The sequence below is a fragment of the Myxine glutinosa genome, unplaced genomic scaffold (assembly GCF_964187855.1).
Source record: "Myxine glutinosa unplaced genomic scaffold, kmMyxGlut1.1 SCAFFOLD_2318, whole genome shotgun sequence".
Lineage (NCBI taxonomy): Eukaryota > Metazoa > Chordata > Myxini > Myxiniformes > Myxinidae > Myxine > Myxine glutinosa.
Window position 1 is genome coordinate 2,501 of NW_027618413.1, and position 23,014 is coordinate 25,514.

Below are 23,014 nucleotides of genomic sequence, written 5' to 3' on the forward strand. Positions count from 1 at the left end.
TTTATTTCACGGAGTCTTTTCATCGTAGTGTTGCTCACGCCCTCAGCAGCAGCGCATTGTCATTTTTCTGAATTTTCTAGAATGTGATTTATTCTGGTGAAGCACATCCACTGATCAATCTGTTTTCAATTGGTGGTACATCTACCGTTATTTATTTTATTTATTTATTTATTTAAATAAGCCTTTTAAAATGCTGAGTCTGATCATGCTATATACCATTTGTAGATGGTGATGTGAGAACCTCAAAATATTTTATTGGTCAGAGCCTGAGGTCAAGCTCACCTGCGATCGAACCTATCAAGTCTCACCATCTTCCAATACTTTGTGACACCTGATGAAGTCAGTCTCCAGTACACATTCCCTTTCTGTACCTTGACACCTAAAGGATGGATTCATCTTATATACTGTTTGTGGGGATGGGGAGAAGGGGGGGGGTGGGTGGGTTACTAATTCTTTGAGAAGCCAATGGTCAACAATCCTTCCTTTTCCGTCATATCCTTGTTCTCTGCAGAAAGTGTGGACTTCTCTCCCAAAAAGATTGAAAAAACTCCTTCATTCTTGATGCCTCCTCCACCACTAGTTCTGATGGCAGTGCCACTGTGATTCTCAAATGGTTCAGCCCTATTCACTTTCCTTGCTCTTCTCGTGTTTTGCAGATTGCTTCCTCCATTATCATCGGAAGTTGCAAATGTCACCCCTGTGGATGAGAGATTCCAAGCCTAATATATCCACTCATCTACAGATCAGTAATCCTTTTCGCCATCGTAAGCAAAATGAAGGAATCTATCATTCGAATATAAAGCGTCTTTGGGCTTCCTGAAAAGCGCTATATAAAATAAATGCATTATTATTATTATTGTTATTGCTACAGACCTGAGGCATTCTCTGCTTCGCGACTTTAACACTCAAGTGTTTGTGTGCTTTCCCTTCTCTTGTCTTCCGCTCCCTCTTTTTATATATTTTGTTTGTCTGGTTGATTTGTTTGTGAAGTAAATGTCAGCTCTTTCACGAGCCTCGATTCAGTATACAAAAAAAAACCAAAAAAAAAAACCTATCACCATCCTCAGTTTGGCTTCCATCGTGGACATTTTGATGGATGGATGCTCAAAATCCCAAAGGAGAGATTAGGTCCATCTATTGAGCTCTACATTCTGTTGGGCACCCACCCATCTCAAAACTCATCTGATGGTGTTGGTGGACCCTTCCTTTAATGGTATTCAGGTTTTCTCAAAGCAAACTGCTGCACCTGATGCCACCGTCTTGATCTCCCCTTGAATCTGGCATAACACAGGCAGCGTTTTTGTGTGGACCTTATTATTGATCGACATCAATGACTTCTCTCCTTCCCTGGATAATTATATGTACAATTTTGCATTCGAGACGAGTCCACCCCATGCAGAACAGTATCCCATACCTTGAAGGGATTGTCGGCAACAGCATATACCTCTACCCATCTCAAAGAAAAGGTTTGTTCAGGTAAATTCAGCATGTTTTTAAATGCAGGGGTTTTGAAACACCTAGTCTGCGTTGGCTGGAGAAGTAATCCCTGGAGTTCCTTGACTTCATAATATGTCGTTGGGGTGGAACACGTAGCCCAACTGGTTTGTGAGGCAGGCCAAGGCTTCCGTATCGTCTGCAGCACCTCGTCCAGTCTGAGCTGCTCAGTGCTTTCATGCATAAGGTCTTGATCTGAAGTATCATGGAATATGGAACCCCATTCTGGGCTTATGTAGCTACTTCCTATCTTGCTTTCGTCAAGGCAATAAAGTCCAAGGCCACTATGTTATCGGCATATTTCAGCAGGAAATTAAGTCTCGTGGAATGCTTCTCCTCCAACACAGACAAGTTGATTAATTGTTTTCCATTGCCTCACTTCTGGCACTGCTCCTCTCGTCCTATGATCTGCCATGATCACATCATACTTTCTCCCATATCCTCCCTGCTCCTGCTCTCTTCGTCACCCATGAGCCTCCTCTTCCGTGCGTGTTCGTTTGTTCCCCTTTAACCTACTGTCAGATTGAACCTGCTGCCCTCATCACTTGCGGGTTTTTTTTGTTGGTGTTTTTTTTTTTTTTTTGGATACAAGATTGAGGCTCGTGTAAGAGCTAACATCAAGGCTCATGTCAGAGCTAACATCAATCGCAAAAAAGAAAAAACGGACACACAAAACGTGCAATAAAGGGAGTGGGAGACAGGATGGGGAGAGAGAGGGAAGCGAACGGACAACGGAAGATCTGTGGGAGGGAGAGGGCTTGGGGGGGTGGGGGGTGGGAGGAGGCACGAGAAGGGGGGGGTTGGTGTTGGGAGAGGTATAAAACAAATGGACACTGCTAGAACTTCCAGGAAAAAGAAGTCAGGATTTCAAAAAAAGTGGATCTGGGGTGAATTAACGGGGGTAGAAAATATCAAGGTTTTGGATGGGGGAAGATGAGAGATGGTGGTGAACAGCTGTTTTAATGACCTGGAGGGAGGAGTGGGATTGAAGAGAGAAGGGAGTGTTGTCCATGAGGCTAGATTTCTGCGCACAAGGTTCTCTGTGCTGCTTTGAGCGGCCTTTGGACACTGAGCTTGTCGACCCACTGATTCGGGAGATTCTGAGCTTGAAGGTTCAACAATGCCCAGATGATGATCCCGTGTCTCAAATAATTGTCTGTTTGCTTATTTATTCCCCCACCTCCTGCACATTCTCTTTGCACCCACTTTGCTGTCATCCATTTTAAAATGGCTGATCTCTCCACCTCCATTCCTTTTACCATAGGAATCTCTTTTGAACTTTTCAGGTTCTTTCAGGTTTTTTTGTTTTGTTTTGTTTGTTTTTCATAAATAGGCCTTCCCACTTTTTTTTCTTCCCAAATTTTTTTGGTAATTTGATTTTCAATTTTCTGATTTGTATCATTTCAAAAACTGACTGCCAGATTCTATCCTTGACTCACAAACATAACATCTCGTCATATAGACGTACTGCAAAGATGCCACAGATGAGCAAATGAAGACTGGAGACCCCATGGAAACGATTCAACAGAACTCACTTGTTCCTGACTCCAGGCCAAATGATGCGCAAGGCACATCACCCTGCATCAGCAACGGTCCACGCCGACACACGATGGCTCCCACGGACTTCATGAATAAACCGCGGCGAGTACTTGGCCGACACGACCGATGCTGGAGATCTAAGCCTACCCCCCAGTCAGTATTTGGTGGCGTATCATTGAGCAGGGTGTCCAGGATGAATGTCCAACATAAACGAGCTGCTGATCCTCAGACTTTATACGAGGTATTTTGTAATTTCATCGTGTGTGCATATGTACATGCATACATACACACATACACACATACATACATACATACATACATACATACATACATACATACATACATACATACATACAAACATTATTGTGAACTGTTGTCTGTTTCCTGCTCACGGTGGCTGCTTCCCGTGCTGCGTTCGAAAAGCTCAATATTAATGTTTGAAATGACGGAAGAACAGGCACGAATAATGTTTATGCCTAATTGTATTTCACAAACAGCGTATTTTGGCCTTTTATGTTTGGCCAAACAGCATATTTACACAAATCCATTCTCCATCGCCCCGGATGCACACCCATTTTGTGGTGGGTGGTAAAAGTTTCACAGCTTTGGCTCCGAGTTCAACCAAGAGTGCAACAGAATTAACCTTTTAAAGTCCTTGAAATTGATCAATTAACTTAATCCTACGAACCCTGGCGGGCGGTTTACAGGCTGCAACATGCTTTTTTTTTCTTTCTTTTTTTTTCTCAATGATCTAAGGCTCGTAGTGAAGCTTCTTAACAGGGTGTAAGGTTCATTTTCTCTTTGCAAACACATCACGAGCAAGTTTCTGAGCAACAACATTGACCAGATTTAATGGCCGTTCACCTTTTAAGAGGTGGTCATCAAAGGAAAATATGTCTGCATTCCTTTGGTTGGCATTGAAAGGTTTTTTTTTCACTCAAGGTGGGGTCCATTGTACACACAAACAAGAAAGGTAAACGTAACTCAGACTTAATAATCCTGATCTCAGGTTCCCCTTTTACTTTGAATTTTAAACGTGTCCATAATGGAGGATGTTTAAACGTAATGTAGTATGCTTATTTTATTTTTGGGGTGCAGGTTCTATCACACCCTTTACTGATGAGCCCCAATTCGTTTATATGATCAGTCCTGAGGAAAGCATTCAACTGTTGTAAACCCTCTCTGATTGGTGAATCGTTCCGCTGTGACAAATTTTGAGCTCTCTCCTTGAACAGTTGTAAATGCAATCAGAGGTCTAACTCTGCAATACGCTGATGCACACAAACCCGCAAATGATCAACTAAGTGCTTTTCAGGACTACGTCTCCTTGTCATCTTGGTAGGACTTTCAGACAGTCTCTTAAAATTGACCGATGTCCATCTGAAATTCTGAGTGCTTTCTGTTCTGGTTTTCTGAAAGTAATGCGAGGTCATTTGACGTGAACAAAAGAGCATGTTCTGGTTTTGCTTCAAATGATGCCCATATGTCTTTGTTCATAATCTGAGCAAGTCACATGTTCACTCAAACAGGATGAAGTATTCGGCGTAAACCAACATGGCATCTCCGAAGAAGCGAGCCCTGAACAGGTCTGCTTTGACCGAATGCTGTACTTTTTACTTGTACACCCTGTGAGGCTGAGAGTTCTGAGCATGTGTGGTTTACTCTTCGCCTCTGACTTTTGTTGCAGATATGCCGGAGGCAAAGCATTGCCTTCGCCATCGATAACACCCCACAAAGACAACTGTTGCGTAAACCCTTGAGAACCATGCTCAGAGGACCAGGGAACACCTCGCAAACGAGGCACAAGGTGAGTTTGAGAATGTCGTTTTTCATTGCCCTCATTATAAAAGGAAATATGATGACCTTTTGTGATCCTCCGTACCTCTTGTGCACCAGGATGGGAAAGGCAAAATGGTTGCTTGGAAACAGGTTGGGTACACATTTGATGATTGGCAGGCTTATGAATCGAGAGGTTTGATCATTTGAACGACTTTGTCACTGTTTGGCGGGTTTTTTTTTGAGGCCATGGTGCTGTGCTCCCCCCCCCCCAGGTTTGAATCTCATAAACGGTTTTTCAATCTTCACCTGACCATCTGTTCCTTTTTGTCCTCTGTCGCACCGCGGAGCGAAAGGGGGACTATGGTTTTCCCGTGCGTGCGTTAGCGATGGACCGAATTCTAATTTGGTGTGTGGGTGCAACCCACGTCACAATCCAAGATGGCCACCGCCATGTATGTCTGAACCTTGTGAGCGGAATATCTTGAAAAATAAACGAACTACTAACTTCTAATCTGGTGTGTGGGTGTATCTACGCATAAGGAAGAACGCTATTGAAAATTGGGTCGCCACATCAAAATTCAAGATGGCCGCCTTGTGTCTTCCACTTTGTCAACTCGCATCACTTCACCAACGGGGGACCTAGGCGTGATGCTTGTGTACTTTGTTTCTGTGTATTTGTCCAGACTGCATCTTCTCGCAGACCTCATTCATATGCATCGCTGTGTTTCCATCCCTCCTTCCTGATTGTCTTGCCTCTGTTTATTCGTCGGATTGTTGCCCCACTTGCACCAATGGCATAATTTCCCTCCTCCCATCCCTGTTGCTTTGCTCTCCCAAAAGCCTATTTTTGTAGAAAATTCTTCTTCTTTTTTTTACCGTCATCTGTTTATCCATCACTTGTCGATTTTGTTTCTAATCAGTAACACTTCCGAAAGTAAAAAAGACAGGAGCAGCAGCATCAGTCTCCTTTTTTAAATGAGGAATCTTGGTTGGTGTTTAAGGACATGGTATCAGTTTCCATTACTGTAGTTGTGCAAGGATCACAGATATGAATACTAATAATAATTTATTTACATAGTGCCTTTCTCTGGATACAAATTGTGAATTGGTGTGGGAAAGTGATCTTGCCCACTGAATCATGGTTCTTTCAATGCACAATGTGAATCCACTTATCCAGGCCTGCTGGTACTGTCGTAATGCAAGCCATGTTCTTGTATGTGTTGCATCTTTAGATTAAGATAAGAAAATACCAAAAAGGTAGCTGTTACCCAGGTGGGTGATATTTGTACGTGCGAAGAATCCAGAAGGAACAACGTTTTGTCCTTAAAATGGTGACAGTTTCTGGTTCCTCTTCGCCTTCAACTTAGTTACTTTCATAGCAGCAAATGGACACAAGGTCCAAACTAGAGTTAATAGATCGCAATACCCCATGTCGTGTTCAAGTACTGTATGTACTTCAGTTTTAATAAAATAATGATTTTAAAGATGGTTTTAAAAATTCCGGAAGCTTAGCGCCACTGAAGCATTCTTGTACACCACCCTTATAGACCACCTCATTCGACATGTCAAAGTACGGCTAAACAAAACAACAACAACAACAACAACAGGCATTTTAAGGCCATTTTCCCTGCAAGAGCGGGGATTAGCCTTGCGGTCCCCATGACAATCTTCCCCATGACAAGTACGGCGAAACTGGAGGTTATTGGAAGTGCAAAGAAGGCGATTTGTGTTCTCGTGTTCAAGTGTATAATTCGATTTAAATAAAATAAAGATTGTAATAGTCTTAGAAATAATTCTAAGAATAATAAATAAAAATAAGCAATAAAAATAAGCAATAAAAATTCCTGAATTTGCCGCCATTTTACGCTGTGTCTTTTACATCACCTTATTTAATGTTACATTCGTTATTTGTGCCTGTTGTATTTGCCCTTTATAACATCCTTAAAAATGTATTTTCCTTTTTGGAATGATTTTCAGTTTTGTTTGAATGCCAGTCATGCAGACAGTAAAACATGTCTCGCACCTCTCTGCACTTATTCCTTTGGCACAAATTTGGAGCCAAAGTACGAAAGGCAGGTTTGTGTTCCGCTTTGTGGTCTGATTTGTGTTCAAAATATAACATTCAATTCAAATTGAGCTGTTCCTCGATCATAAACTGACATTTGTGGACGGACATGAACCAATTGCTTAGCCCCGTTTTTTGCTTTGCGTGTGTAGCGTAATAAGATGTGCAGACTGTGAATGTATGGATCTGTAGTTGTGATTGTGTTGGTGGTGTATGTTTGGAGAGCATGACGTTGATGCAATCTCTCTCTGTCGCAGGCCCCACGAGGAAAAAGCAGTAAACGATGACCTTTGAGGAGGTTTTTCCGGATCCCCTTTTCACAGTACTTGTGCTGAGAATTTTAGAAATTCAGATTTTGATTCTTGGTACCTTTTGGGATTTTAATCCTGTGTTGGATTTTGAAGAACTCGTTACAAATAATTTTATATCTCGGATGTAGCCAACATTAAAGTGTATTTATGTCTGTGTCTGTATGAGCATGGCAAGAACTTGAAAATGTTATTATTTAATTTGTAATTATTGTTTATTGTGAAATAAAAAGTTTAATGTTGAAAAAACTTTTAATTCTTTTGGTTGATATTATTGATCCAGTGTTTTGTAATTCACATTTTATTGAAGTTTTAAGAGTTGTGGGAAGAAATAAGACAAATTCAGCCATAGACTCCATTACTTTGCTGATTTGGGAAAGAAGGATGGATATCAGGTTTGTATTTTGGAGAATTAGTCCTTTCACTGTTTGCATTCCAAATGGTTCTTGATCTGGAAGGTAACTTTTGATGCTTCAAGTTTTGAGCTTTCACTGTCTCCATGATGATCCTAATCCTCCACTTTGATTGGGCAGCCTGTTAGAAGTACTGTCTGAACCACGTGGGTGTCACAGGCTGTAGGTAGTAAGTACCTCCATATACTGGTCTCTCTCCTCGGGTTATGATGCAGGAGACAATCATCCCAAGTACCATGGAGTGTGAGGGTTTTCGATATCTTTGGGGGCAACAATGCTGCAGTGGTGGGGTTTGAGGATTGAATAATGTCGCTACCGTTATGAAATGACAGTTGGCATGGCAAGTTAGCACAAGTATTTGTTTAAAAATAAAAAAGAGGGCAGGTGTATGCTTCTCGTGCTGGAGTAGGGTGCGACTCGTTACTTTTAGCTACGGCTGCCGGATAGCTCTGCGAGCGAAAATAATGCCGATTGTGTAAGCCCTTCCTTCTGGTACATCGCCTCTACCTTTGCAAGACTTTCAAACTACCTCCTTGTGGTGCACCATGGTAACAGTGCCCTTGAGGGCAATGGCTAAATGTCTGGAGGATCTCGGAGTAGGTTGGTACCCTGGAGGTGCAGCCTTCCATTGTGAGGATTTGCTGTGACACACCAATCCAACCAAGGTGGGTGGAGCTCTACCTTTGGTAGACAATCCACCGAGGAGAAGGAAATTGATTGCAAATCCTCCTGCTACCTTGCAGGGTTTGTCTCTTCAGACAAAGGCTATGTCCACGGCTGATTCTGTGGTGGCATCAGGAAGGGCATCCTACCACAAAAAACATGCCTCAAATATGCCTTTTGGCGAAGCGGCCATTAGGTGAATCACGGCTTGCTCATGCAACCATGGAAATGGTCGTAAAACGATGATGGAGAACCCCCAACTTCGTGGTGGATGCTTTTCTGAAAACTGCTGTGAATGTTGGAGCATTGTTTTAATGGGAAAAGCTGGATAGGTTCCCTGCCGTTCGTGATTTCTAAGGGAAAAATTTTAAATTTTACGCACCCGGATAACTGGGTTTTATGCACCTAAACTTGAAAAATGCTTCAGGATCATAAAAATTTCATTCAAAATGCTTTCAAATAAAAATAATGCGAATCTTTCCAAAAAGTTAGCTCACTCTTTTGCCACGAGTTTCATGTTTTTATCGAAAATGAACCGTTTGTTTTTGCTTCGATCTCGTGATTCCCAAAGCGCGTCTTGATCACACACACGCACACACACACACACACACTCACGCACGCTCTCTCACGCACGCTCTCTCATGCGCGCGCTCTCACACGCACGCTCTCACGCGCACGCTCTCTCACGCGCGCTCTCACGCGCGTGCTCACACACACGCTCTCACACACGCTCTCAAACACACACACAGATAAACACACATAATATGACTGTCGTAGCCAATGTGTGGCACTCAATGGAATATTTTCATCTCTTCTTCCTGTCAGTGTTCTGGGCCCAGTCCTATTCCTGACCTTCATAAATGATCTCTGACTCTGGAAAATCCCCTTTATCTATTTGCTGACGACTCCTCCCTCCAGCGTGACATCCGTCATCCTACAGACAGCCTGCAGCCTCTTCCCACTCTTCAGACCTTGAGAAAATCGCAAGATGCTAAAACACTTGGAATATGTTTCAATTCTGACAAATCTCACATTCTCACGATCTCTCTCTAAAATGAGCATCTGGCAACCTCCCCATCCCATACACTTTAACTCCTCTTGAGGAAGTTTAGTCATTCAAACTCTTCGTTCACACTCAGCCATGATCTTTCTTGGGCAAACCACATTTCGACGTAGGCCTCAAAAGCCAGCCGCCGATTGGGCATCCTCTGTTGTGCAAGATCCTTTGGCACACCTGAACTTCTATCCACCTACAAGGCTTTCATCCGCAAATTAATGGAGTGCTGATCTCCCCTCTGGATTGGCACTCCTGCCTCATCTTGCTCAGCGTGACGTTGTGGAAACCAGGGCCTTCAAGATTATTGGCATATCTTGCGGTGAAGCCGAGTCTGTAGACCTATCACTTTGCCATCGCACACAGGTCGACGGTCTGTCTTTTTCCACCTCATTTCTGGTCTTGCATGCTCTGCCCTTTCCGTGCTTTGTCTCTCCGAAGTATCAAGGTCGCAGACGGTCCACCACTAATTCCCTTCCTTGGAAACTTCCGAAATCCAGGATCACTGCTCACCTCCACTCGTTTCTTCTTATTCTTTCCTTCTTGTGGAGCCAATTTCCTCGGTGTCTTCAATCTCATTCTTCCATCTGTGGCTAGAAGACAGCTGATAGCACCATAGCAGGCCATCCTCCATCCACAACCATAACCTTTTGTACTCCCATTAACCCTCCCCAAGCACACCTCTTTGAGTTTCCCGTTTTCCTTCCATTTCTGTGATTGAGGGTTTGCGGCCACACCCACCACACTTTCATTCCATTTTTGGGGGGCACTGAGATTCAGTTATTCTCGCAGACCAACTCAAGTTGACACTTCTGACTTGCTAAACCCAGACTCTCGGTTTTGTCAGTCACCTTCTTAGCTCTATTACAAGGCTCCAAAGGAAAACAAATGTGAATCAATCTGTCAACAAAACCCGATAAAGTCCATATGTCGTTATGGACTTCAGAATCATTGGAATCTCCCGCGATGACGCTATATCCGAGGGCCTTTCACTTACTCACCGCAGGCAAGTTGGTGCCCTTTCCGTCTTCTACCGACTCCTCTCCGGCCTTGCTCCCCCAGCTCTCTCTGGGCTCTGTCCCCCAAATATTCCTACAGGTCGCACAAGATCTGCCTGCAACCATCTTATGGTTAAACTGCCAAAATCAAGACTCTCTGCTCACCTTCACTCCTTCATTCCTCTTTTCTCCCGCCTCTGGAACAAACTCCCTCACGCTGTTCAATCCCACTCCTCCCTCCAGGTCTTTAAAACAGCTGTTCACCACCATCTCTTATCTTCCCCAATCCAAAACCTTGATCTTTTCTACCCCCGCTAATTTCACCCCAAATCCACTTTTTTGAGGTGACTTTTGTCTTCTTTCCTGGAAGTCCTTGGTGTCCTTGCGTTTTATACCTATCCTGCCTCCCCCCAGGCCCTCTCCCTCCCACACATCTCCCGATGTCCCTGCTCTCAAATGTTGTGTTTGTGTGCTTCCTCCCCTTCTCTCCCCATCTTGTCGACCGCTCCCCTTTTTATATACTTTGTTTGCTTGTTTGTTTGATTTGTTTGTTCGATAAATGTTAGCTCTTTCACGAGCCTCGACTCTGTATGCAACAAAAAAAAAAAAAAAATGTGTTCATGCTTATCACTCATGGAACTCTCTTTTCTACAATCAAAACAATCCCCACCCCTCTCAAAATGATTATTTGTGTATCCATTGTAATGTGTAACCTGGCTTACCTTTAAGGCCTGGAGACGGTGGCGCTGACAGACAACAGAGGTTGCAGGTTAACAAGAACAACCGTCAGGAGGATTGTGGGAAGGAAGAGGGTGGATGGAAGGAGAATGGATGAACTCGGGGAAGAGATTGGTGTGCAGAAGAACTGGCTGAGATGGGCTGGACACGGTGCGGATGGGGGAAGAGAGCGGATAGGTTGAGGAAGCAAGGTAGGAGGAAAAGAGGTAGACCGTGGTTGAGATGGGAGGATTTTGTGAAGAGGGATATCAGGAAGGTGGAGTTTTTCTTTGTTTTTTTTTTGTATACAGAATTGCGGTTCGTTTAAGAGCTAACACATTGAACATGAAAACATGCACAGACACATAAAACGTACAATGCAGGGAGCGGGAGTACGAGAGAGGGAAGCACACAAGCACAACAACAGTAGAGAATAGGGACGTTGGTAGATATGTGGAAGGGGGAGGGCTGGGGGAGGAGGGAAGGGCTGGGGGAGGAGGGAAGGGCACACGGTATAAAGCAAATGAACACTTCTAGGTATTTCAGGAAAGAGGTTGGGGATTGAAAGAGGTGGATTTGGGGTGAGTTAACGGGGGTAGAAAAGATCAAGATTTTGCATGGGGGAAGATAGATGGTGGTGAACAGCCGTTTTAAAGACCTGGAGGGAGGAGTTTGATTGAAGAGAGTGAGGGAGTTTGTTCCAGAGGCGGGAGAAAAGAGGAATGAAAGAGTGAAGGTGAGCAGAGAGCCTAGATTTTGGAGTTTCACCAGAAGAGGGTTGCTGACAGATCTTGTGCGACCTGTAGGAATATTTGCAGGACAGCTGGGGGAGCAAGGCCAGAAAAGAGTAGGTCGAAGACAAAGACCACCTTACCTGCCTGCGGTGAGTGAGTGAAAGGCCATCAGAGTTAGCTTCATCGCGAGAGATTCCATTGATTCTGAAAGCTTTGGTTTCAACAGCGTGAAGCCGAGCTAGGTGTGAGGCAGGAGCACCGGCCCAGAGGAGGGAACAGTATTCCATTGAGCTGCGGATGAAAGTGTTACGGATTCGTCACTTCCGTCTTTGTGGTTTTCATCCACTGGAAGCATTTTTAGTTTCATATACTATTATTGTTAGTTTGAGTGTGAAATGGAGATAACTGTCTTCAAAGGTAAAAATTCGTCTTTCAAAAGAAAAACGAAATGGATCAGGAGAAACCGGAAGAGGAGGAAGAAGAGGCTGGAGCGGATCAAGTGAGATCGGGAAAGAAAGGCCGATCTGCTTCGAGGTGTGGAGCGGACGCTGGGGGACATTGGTCATGAGCGAATATTGGTTTCCCCGGGAAAGGGATTCCTGTGACAGTGTCGTTATTGTTGTGGCAGATAAACCTGCGTGACGGGTTTGGCTGTTGGTTCCGAAAGTGAATCATCGCGGGAGAGCCGGTACGCCTCCATTACGAGCCCGTCCGCCATTTCACCTCGCAACAGCCATTTTCACCTCGCACCAGCCATGAGCCTGGTTCTCGTGTGTGTCGTGGATTTCGCTTGGGAATTCGCGGTTCTCCGCTTGGGAACTGCTGCTCATTCATGTCAGCGTCATTGTCTGGTGAACCGAAGGTGTGAATTCCCAGTCGCCTTTTGGGTGAACTTTTGCCTGACCGACGTCGGCCCGACACCTCACCAAGCGGCTCTTCAGCAGCGTCGATTGTCTGGGTTCCTGCGTTCCTGGGCCGTCCTGGGTTCAGGTCTCGGTGCGACCTTTTTTTCTTGATCCCCGGAGCGTGGATCGACTTTGATCTGGTGTCGTGACAGTGACTTTGGGGGTGTTACAGTTCGCTCACGTGGAGTACCGTGAGTTATTGAGTTAAGAAACTGGTGGTACCATCATAGGAATTATATGGTGTTTGCTGTGCAATTGAGGTTCTTGTACTTGCGCAAGTTTATTATTGTGTGATTTTAATACAATACTTGGGTTTTGTAACAACTGATTGGTGTGGTTTCACCATTGGTCATTGGCACACATAATAGCACATCTTTCTGCCGTGACTCCTTTCGGGGCTCGGAGGTACACCGTGACCGGGGTTTGGGGAGGAGCACGTAACAGAAATTGTGGGCTCGTCCGGGATATAATTCCCTAACATTCCCCAAATTCCCAAATTTGGAATTTTCTAACATTCCCAAATTTGTATTTCTGAAAATTTGGAAATTTTTTGTGTGAAGGTTAACAGGTGTTAACTAATAGTCACCATGGTGTTTGAAGTAGAAAGGTTTGCGACGTCCCCTAACGAGGCACAGTTCCAGGCGTTAAAAAGATCGGAACTCATGATATTGGCCAAATATTGTAACTTTGAGGTCCGAGTTAGTATGAAGAAAGCAGAGATTCAGACATTGGTGGGGAGAATCTCTCGTGGGACAAGGAACATGGGAAGAGGTAGCCTTGGATTGGTTACCAGAGGAAAAAGGAAATCTGGAGCTCTGGAAAATGCAGATGCAACTGCAGAGCCAGGAAAGGTTAAAAGAGTTGGAATGGAAAGCGGAAAAGGAAAGAGCAGAGGAAAGGAGAGCCTAAAGGGAGTTAAAGCAACGGGACATGGAGTATCAGAGGGAACTTAAACTCAAGGAGCTTGAATTACTGGGGGAACGGAGAGAAGTAGTATCCATGCCGGCTAGTTCGACAACCAGTCAGAACTCTTGGGATGTTGGTAGGCATGTGAGGCTGGTTCCACCCTTCGATGAAAAGGAGGTAGCCAAGTTCTTTTTACACTTTGAGAAGGTGGCTCAAATGTTAAAATGGCCTGTGGGGTCCTGGACTATGTTAGTACAAAGTGTTCTGGTGGGTAAAGCTCAAGATATCTATTCGGCTTTCCCGATTGACCAATGTGCAGATTATGAGATAGTGAAGAAAGCCATTCTCAAAGCCTATGAATTGGTCCCTGAAGTTTACCGACAAAAATTTAGGAATGCCAGGAAGAGTGAGAGTGAGACCCATGTAGAGTTTGCCAGAATGAAGGAAACTATGTTTGATCGGTGGTGTGACTCTAAGGAGATTGGGAAAGACTTCAACCATTTACGACAATTGATCTTGGTGGAGGAATTCCAACAGTGTGTCCACGTGGACATTAAAGTGCATCTGGGTGAAAAAAAAGGTACCGGAGTTGTATGAGGCAGCAACAGTGGCAGATGACTATGCCTTGACACACCGGATGGGGTTCCACAAACCTAACTTCCCGCCTAGAGTTAGCCAGGGGAGTTACGGTAAATCAGGTTCGGAGAACAAATTTTCATGGAGGCGGCCAAGATAGGACTATGGGGACAAATCTGATACCGTGACTTTTAGGGATCAGAAGACTGCAGTTCCAAGGCATACCTATCTTCCGAGGAGCCCGAGGTAGACCATGGGTTTTTCCTCCGGGCCTACTTGTGCTTTTTGCAAGAAACCTGGGCACTTGATGTCCCAATGTTACGCCCTGAAAAGGAAAAATCAGGATCGGAGTCAGACTAGTGCAACTCCGAATGTGTTGGCCAATGCGAGAAATCGTCCTTGGAGGACAGTGCCTTGTGAAGGTTCCCGTGCCAAAGTTATGGCATCATAGAACGACCTTGTCCAAGAGGGTTACAAAACTTTTATTTCCGAGGGGTTTGTGTCACTGGTTGGGGACTTAACTAACCAGAGACCTGTTAGGGTATTGAGGGACACAGGAGCACATCAATCTTTGATGCTTGAGGGCATTTTGCCATTGTCGGAGAAGACTGCAACGGGGGTTAGTGTTCTCTTACAGGGGGTTGGTGGCTCTGTTGAAGCTCCTCTTCATGTCATCCATTTAAAGTCTGAGTTGGTGTCAGGACCGGTCACTGTGGGGTTACAAGCCACTCTTCCTGTAGAGGGAATTTCTTTTATTATCGGGAATGATTTGGCCGGGGGTCGAGTTTCTGGTAATCCGATGTTGGTTGAAAAGCCCAGTATGGAAAAGACCTGGACAAAATCAGACTGGGCAAACAAGTGGAACATGTCTTTCAATCCTGACAAATCTCACACTCTTCCAATGTCTCTCCGAAAAGACCGACTGGACAACCCTCCCATCTACTTTCTGAATAATCCTCTCCAAGAAGTTCTGTCACTCAAACTTTTGGGTCTCACTATCTGCCATGATCTTTCCTGGGAAAACCACATTTCAAATCTGGCCTCCAAAGCCAGTCGCCGACTGGGCATCCTCCGTCGTGCGAAGTCCTTCCTTGGCACACCTGAGCTCCTCACCACATACAAGGCTTTCATCCGCAGCTCAATGGAATACTGCTCTCCCCTCTGGGCTGGTGCTCCTGCCTCACACCTAGCTCGTCTTCACGCTGTTGAAAGCAAAGCATTCAGAATCATTGGAATCTCCCGCGATGAAGCTAACTCCAAGGGCCTTTCACTCACTCACCGCAGGCAGGTTGGTGGTCTTTCCGTCTTCTACCGACTCCTCTGGCCTTGCCCCCCCAGCTCTCTCTGGGCTCTGTCCCGCAAATATTCCTACAGGTCGCACAAGATCTGCCTGCAACCCTCTTATGCTTAAACTGCCAAAATCAGGACTCTCTGCTCACCTTCACTCCTTCATTCCTCTTTTCTCCCGCCTCTGGAACAAACTCCCTCACTCTCTTCAATCCCACTCCACCCTCCAGGTCTTTAAAACAGCTGTTCACCACCATCTCTTATCTTCCCCCATCCAAAACCTTGATCTTTTCTATCCCCGATAATTTCTCCCCAAGTCCACTTTTTGAAATACCAACTTCTGACCTGGAAGTCCTTGGTGTCCTTGTGTTTTATACTTCTCCCACCCCCCCCCCCCCCCCCCACACCTTCCCACGCCTCCTCCCCCCGAGCCCTCTCCCTCCCACACATCTCCCTGCTCTCAAATGTTGTGTGCTCTCAAGTGTTTGTGTGCTTCCCATTCTCGTCTTCCGCTCCCTCTTTTTATATATTTTGTTTGTCTGGTTGATTTGTTTGTGAAGTAAATGTCAGCTCTTTCACGAGCCTCGATTCAGTATACAAACAAACAAAAAAAACACAGCACAGTTAGAGCAGGAGATGCCGTGTATCTTTCCATCCTGTGCAGTGACTCGTGCTATGGGTAGGAAGTGCTCTGAAGAGAAGGAGAAGGAAGGTGATGTGGATTTGGGTTCCTCAGAGATATTGGAGGAAAAGTCTGGAAGAGATAATAGGAAAGGGAGTGACATCAAGGAACCTAAGGAAAAGGTGGCATCTGGACCAAAAGAAAAAATGGAGTGTCCGTCGGAGACATCTGGGAACGAGGCTGAACAAACGGTGCTTGTTCGAAAGAGACTTGTTGAAGAACAACACAGAGATTCGGAGCTCTGGAGTTTGATTGACAAAGCCATTACAGAGGAAGAGGCTATGAAGATACCTGTTGGTTACTTCATGAAAGGGGAAATACTCATGAGAAAATGGAGACCACCAGAGGTGCCAGCAAACGATGAGTGGAAAGTTCATTACCAAATTTTGGTGCCACCACCGTACCGAAAGGAGATATTGAGTTTGGCACATGAGACACCTTTGGCCGGGCACCTTGGAGTGAACAATACATGTGAGAGAATTTTGGTACATTTTTTCTGGCCAGGATTGCGACGTGATGTGGCGGAGTTCTGTAAATATTGCCATTCTTGCCAGCTGGTGGGGAAACCTAATCAGAAAGTCCCTTCTGCACCTTTAAAACCAATTCCAGCTTTTGAAGAGCCATTCAGCCATGTCATTATTGACTGTGTCGGCCCTTTACCTAAAACTAAGGCTGGACATCAGTATCTGCTGACCATGTGTGCTTCCACGAGGTTCCCAGAAGCAGTGCCTCTTAGAAAAATTACTGCGGCAGTTATTGCGAAGGCCTTGATTAAATTTTTCACTTTGGTTGGCCTACCTAAGGTCATCTAGTCTGATCAGGGTTCCAATTTCATGTCCACGCTTTTTCAGCAAGTGGTGCACCTGTTGGGAGTGGAGCAAGTAAGATCAAGTACTTACCATCCCGAGAGCCAAGGGGCCTTGGAAAGGTTTCACCAGACATTGAAGAATATGATCAGAACGTATTGTTTTGAATGTGACAAGGATTGGGATGAGGGAATACCCTTATTGCTGTTTGCTACGAGGGAATCTGTTCAGGAGTCATTGGGATTCAGTCCTTTTGAACTTGTGTTTGGACACACCGTTCGAGGACCATTGAAATTGGTGAAAGAATAGTGGCTACAGGAGGAGTCAGTCAACAGTGGTAGAGTATGTGTCAACGATTAGGCACAAATTGGCAAAGGCTTTTGAAGTTGCGAGAGGAAACTTGAAAGTGACACAGGATAAAATGAAAGTGAGACATGACAATAAATCTCAGATAAGAAATTTCAGTCCTCAAGACCGGGTGTTAGTGTTGCTTCCTGTTCCAGGTCAGCCACTACATGCTACATATTTTGGTCCCTATGCAATCGAAAGGAGGGTGAATGAAACAGATTACGTGGCGACAACTCCTGACCGACGGAAAAAGCGGCAGCTGTGTCACGTCAACCGACTGAAGAAATATTATGAGAGGAAGCTTGTGGAAAAAATGGTTCCTGTCTCACCTGTCGTGCCTGTAGTCGGGGTGCAAGAGAATCCAGAGGTTGAGGCCGGTGTGAAGTTTGATAACATTGATGACCAGGCTTGTCCCAGATTGAGGAACACGGAAGTGTTGAGTAATTTAGATGAGAAATTAGGTCATTTGATGAGGGAACAACAAGGACAACGATCCAGCCTAATTTTTGAGTTTGCACATTTGTTCACAGATGTACCTGGTCGTACTGACTTGGTATATCATGATATTGAGGTGGGGGAAGCCACTCCTGTGAAGCAACACCCCTAACGGATGAACCCTGTGAAGATAGATTGTCTTCGGAAGGAGGTTCAGTATATGTTGGAGAATGACATCATCGAATCAAGCAGCAGTGAATGGAGCTCACCATGTGTGTTGGTTCCAAAACCCGATGGCAGTTTTCGCTGTTGTACGGATTTAAAACGGGTTAATGCAGTGACCAAGACCGACTCCTATCCCATCCCGAGGATTGATGACTATTGATAGAATAGGCCCAGATAAGTTTGTAACTAAGTTTGACTTGCTGAAAGAGTATTGACAGATTCCTCTTACTGATAGAGACAAGGAAATCTCGGCTTTAGTCACACCAAATGGGTTGTATCAGTACAAGGTTCTTCCCTTTGGATTGAAAAACGGGCCTGCTACATTTCAACGGCTGATTAATAAGCTTATTGCAGACCTTGAGGGGGTGGAGGCTTATCTGGATGATGTCATCATCCACACCATGACCATGGAAGATCATATTAAACAAATTCATGCATTTTTCAAGAAATTGACCGAGGCATGGTTGACCATCAGAGTGAGCTAAGAGTGAGTTTGTAATAGCACAGGTGGTATTCCTAGGCCATGTAGTAGGTCAGGGTCAGGTGCAACCGGTGACAGCCAAGATAGAAGCCATTGATCGCTTCCAAGTTCCAAAAGGGAAGAAGGAGCTTATGAGATTCTTGGGTATGGCTGGTTGGTACCAGCGGTTCTGCAGGAATTTTTCTGATGTGGTAGCCCCTTTAACGAATTTGCTGAGGAAAGAGACCAAGTTTGTTTGGGATGACAAATGCCAGGCTGCCTTTGCCCACGTCAAAGCAATATTAATGAGCTCTCCTGTCCTAGCAGCGCCGGATTTTCAAGAACCTTTCAAGTTGGCCATTGATGCAAGTGATGTGGGGGTTGGGGCAGTTCTATTACAGGAATATGACGATGGCGTGGATCACCCGGTGTGCTACTTTTCGAAAAAGTTTAACAAACATCAGGCAAATTATGCCACTGTGGAAAAAGAGACCCTTGCTCTCCTGCTAGCGCTTCAGCATTATGAGGTGTATCTGGGAACTACTACCTTTCCTATAAAAGTCTTCACTAATCACAACCCCTTAACCTTCATTCAAAAAATGAAAAATAAAAATCAGAGGTTGATGAGATGGAGTTTGTCGTTGCAGGAGATAAACTTGGAAATTGAGCTTGTAAAGGGCAGGGACAATGTCGTTGCCGATGCTTTATCCAGAGTGAACTAACTTTGAAAATTCCTGTAGGTTGTTTGGAAGTTTTGTTGCTTTTTTTATTTTTATTTTATTTTTTATTTTTTTTGTATACAATATCGAGGCTCGTGAAAGAGCGAACATTAATCACACAGAAAGACAAACCGACACATAAAACATATAACATCGGGAGCGGTAGACAAGATGGGGAGAGAGGGGGAAGGACACAAACAACATTTGAGAGCAGGGACCGAGAGACATGGAGACATCGAGAGATCTGAGGGCGAGGGCTTTGGGGGGGGGCATGGGAAGGGGGCGGTGGGAGAGGTATAAAACATATGGACACTGCCAGGACTTCCAGGAAAGAAGTTGGAATTTCAAACAAGGTGGATCTGGGGTGAATTAGGGGGGGTAGAAAAGATCAAGGTTTTGGATGGGGGAAGATAAGAGATGGTGGTGAACAGCTGTTTTAAAGACCTGGAGGGAGGAGTGGGATTGAAGGGAGTGTGGGAGTTTGTTCCAGAGGCGGGAGAAAAGAGGAATGAAGGAGTGAAGGTGAGCAGAGAGTCGAGATTTTGGCAGTTTAACCATCAGAGGCTTGCTGGCAGATCTTGTGCGACCTGTAGGAATATTTGGGGGACAGAGCACAGAGAGAGCTGGGGGAGCAAGGCCGGAGAGGAGTCGGTAGAAGACAGAAAGACCACCTACCTGCCTGCGGTGAGTGAGTGAAAGGCCCTCAGAGATAGCTTCATCGCGGGAGATTCCAATGATTCTGAAAGCTTTGGTTTCAACAGCGTGAAGCCGAGCTAGGTGTGAGGCAGGAGCACCAGCCCATAGGGGAGAACAGTATTCCATTGAGCTGCGGATGAAAGCCTTGTATGTGGTGAGGAGCTCAGGTGTGCCTAGGAAGGACTTCGCACGACGGAGGATGCCCAGTCGGCGACTGGCTTTGCAGGCCAGCTTGGAAATGTGGTTTTCCCAAGAAAGATCATGGCAGATAGTGAGACCCAAAAGCTTGAGCGACAGAACTTCTTGGAGAGGATTGTTGAGAAAGTAGATGGGAGGGTTGTCCAGTCGATCTTTTCGGAGAGACATAGTAAGAGTGTGAGATTTGTCAGGATTGAAAGACATGTTCCACTTGTTTGACCAGTCTGCGATTTTGTCCAGGTCTTCAGAGAGTGAGGAGGCTGCAGGCTGCCGATCTGAGGGAAGAGGAATGGAGCGGCAGAGAGTGGAGTCATCAGCAAAGAGATAGAGAGGATTTTCCAGAGAGTCGGAGAGATCATTGATAAAGACCAGAAAAAGCACAGGGCCCAGCACACTGCCTTGGGGAACTCCAGCCTGAACAGGAAGGGGAGATGAGAGAAATCCATTCAGGGCCACACGTTGACTACGACCAGAGAGGAAGTCCGCAAGCCATGCATGGAGATTTCCATGGATACCATAGGAGTAGAGTTTGGTGAGCAGAGCTGGGTGCCAGACCGTATCGAAGGCACGTGATATGTCGAGGGAGACAGCTCTAATTTCTTGTTTGGCATTGAGGACCTCCATCCATTGTTGAGACAGCAGAAGCAGCATGTCCAGAGTAGAGTGACCTGGTCTGAATCCAAATTGATGATCAGAGATCAAGCCATTGGAGAAGAGGAAAGATTTCATATCCGAAGCAATGATGGATTCCATGACTTTGCTGATAATTGGGAGCAGGCTGATTGGTCTGTAGTTAAAAGGATCTGTTTTTGCACCTTTTTTGTGTAAAGCGGTAATGTTTGCTGATTTCCAGGATGCCGGCAGATGACCTTGAGCAAAAGATAGGGTGAAAAGAACAGAGAGAGGGTGAGATAGAGTGGCAGAGCAGGATTTTAGGACCCGTGGGCTGATGCCGTCTGGTCCAGTTGCAGAATCAGAGTCGAGGTTAGACAAAAACTCCTCCACCTTGTCAGGAGAGAAGGACACAGAGTCCAGGAGCAGTTGGGTTCGACTGGGAAAGGTGGGAACAGAGAGAGATGGGTTTGGGACTAAAGATTTTGAGGCAAACACAGAGTTGAGGCATTCGGCTTTGTCACGTGCGATGTCAACTGTGTGGCCATTTGAGGTAAGGGAGGGGATGGAGGGGGAACAAACACCAGAAACGGATTTGACCAGACGCCACCAGGATTTGGAGGAAGGAGACAGGTTTGAGAGTTCGTTCTTGAGTGAGGAGAGATAGTGCTTCCTGGCACTCCTGAGGGTAGACACACACTTGTTCCGAGCTTGGTGGAAGGAACTGAGATTGCCTTCAGTTGGATTAGCCTTCCAAGAGGCAAAGGCAAGTTGTTTCAGGGCAACTGCCTCACCACAAGATTCGGTGTACCATGGACGGGAGGAAGGGTAAGACAACTGAAGACGAGATGGGATAAATCTGTGCATGAGAGAGATCAGTTTGCTTTGGAAGAATTCCCAGGAAGAATTGATGTCCGAGGCAGTGGAGATGGGAGACCAATCCAGACGATTGATGGCTGCTTGAAGCCCGTCCCAGTCGGCCTGAGTGAAATGCCAGACTCTTCGACGCTGAGGAGGCTCTCTGAGAATGGCCAGAGAGATGTCCACTTTGACAAGCACATGATCAGAAGAACCGATTGGAGCAGAAGAAGAGCAGCAGACATTAGCAGGGAAGTTTGTCATAACCAAGTCGAGAAGAGAAGAAACTCCATTGGCTGAGATCCGGGTCGGGAAATTGACAGATTGTGTCAATCCCAGTGAGTCACAGAAGTCCTTTGCTGAGGTGCCATGACTGGTGAGAGAGGAACCCACACCCAACCAGGTGGCATGATGAGAGTTGAAGTCACCACATATGAGGAAGAGAGAGTTGGGATGAGTGGATAGAAGTTGGTCCATGTTGTCAGAGAGTGAAATGTAAATTGAGTCATCACTGTTTGGGGGACGGTACAGAACACATATGAACAAAAGGTGGGAGCGGAGAGGAAGCCGTAGCCAGAGGTACTCCTGGGGGTGAGGAGGAGAGAGGGCAGTGCAAGGAGAATGAGGAAGAGAGTTTTTGATAAAGATAGCCACCCCACCACCAGGACGAGGCTCAGGTCTATCATACCGGAAGAGGGAGTAACCAGGAAGAGATATTGAGGAATCAGAGACATCTTGAAGGAGGAAAGTCTCTGTTAAGCAGATCAAGTCTGGATTGTCAGAAGCAACCTGTATGGAGAGATCAGTCAGGTTTGAGCGAAGGTCCCGGATGTTTGAGGTCCATACCGTTAAAGAAGAGAGAGGGGGAGCGCACACCTGTAGCGGTAAAATCGCGGCGCTACTCTCGAGCTAACGCGCAATTCATTGCGGAAGAAACGGCCCAGCTTTTAAGGGAAGGTATCATAGAACCCAGCCGGTCACCGTGGCGGGCCCAGGTTTTGGTGGTACGAAGTGAAGCGCATCGCAAGTGCATGGTAATCGACTATTCGCAGACGATTAATCGATTTACACAGCTGGACGCCTACCCCCTACCGGGGATGGACGCCCTGGTTCGACAGGTGGCTCAGTACTCGGTCTATAGCACTCTCGATCAGCGTAGTGCGTATCATCAAATCCCCATCTCCGAGACCGACCGCATCTATACCGCGTTTGAATCAGGTCAAAGGTTATACCAGTTCACCCGACTACCTTTTGGGGTCACAAACGGGGTTTTCTTGTTTTCAGAGGGCTATGGACGGCCTCATCGCTAAGGAGAACTTGACTGACATCTTTGTATATCTGGACAATCTTACAGTTTGCGGGCATGACCAGGGGCATCATGATGCAAATCTGAAGCGCTTCCTCGAGGTCACACAGAGGTATCGCCTAACCATGAATGAGGCTAAGTGTCGTTACTCCATGCGCACGATATATCTTCTGGGGTACACCGTGACCCATGGCTCTGTTGCTCCAGATAAGGAGCGTCTGCGACCCTTGC

The 23,014-nt window shown here is 45.6% G+C and overlaps 1 protein-coding gene across 1 annotated transcript in view; it reads left to right on the top strand.

Annotated features, from left to right (window-relative positions):
• Positions 1–7,434, top strand: part of LOC137422579 (nuclear mitotic apparatus protein 1-like) — a 9,117-nt gene extending 1,683 nt beyond the window's left edge. The window contains exons 2-5 of the mRNA XM_078769378.1: positions 2,957–3,274; positions 4,563–4,619; positions 4,721–4,840; positions 7,135–7,434. Of these exons, the coding sequence (XP_078625504.1) occupies positions 2,957–3,274; positions 4,563–4,619; positions 4,721–4,840; positions 7,135–7,164 (525 nt within the window). The 3' untranslated portion in view covers positions 7,165–7,434. The remainder of the gene's footprint in view (positions 1–2,956; positions 3,275–4,562; positions 4,620–4,720; positions 4,841–7,134) is intronic.
• The last annotated feature ends 15,580 nt before the right edge of the window (positions 7,435–23,014 follow it).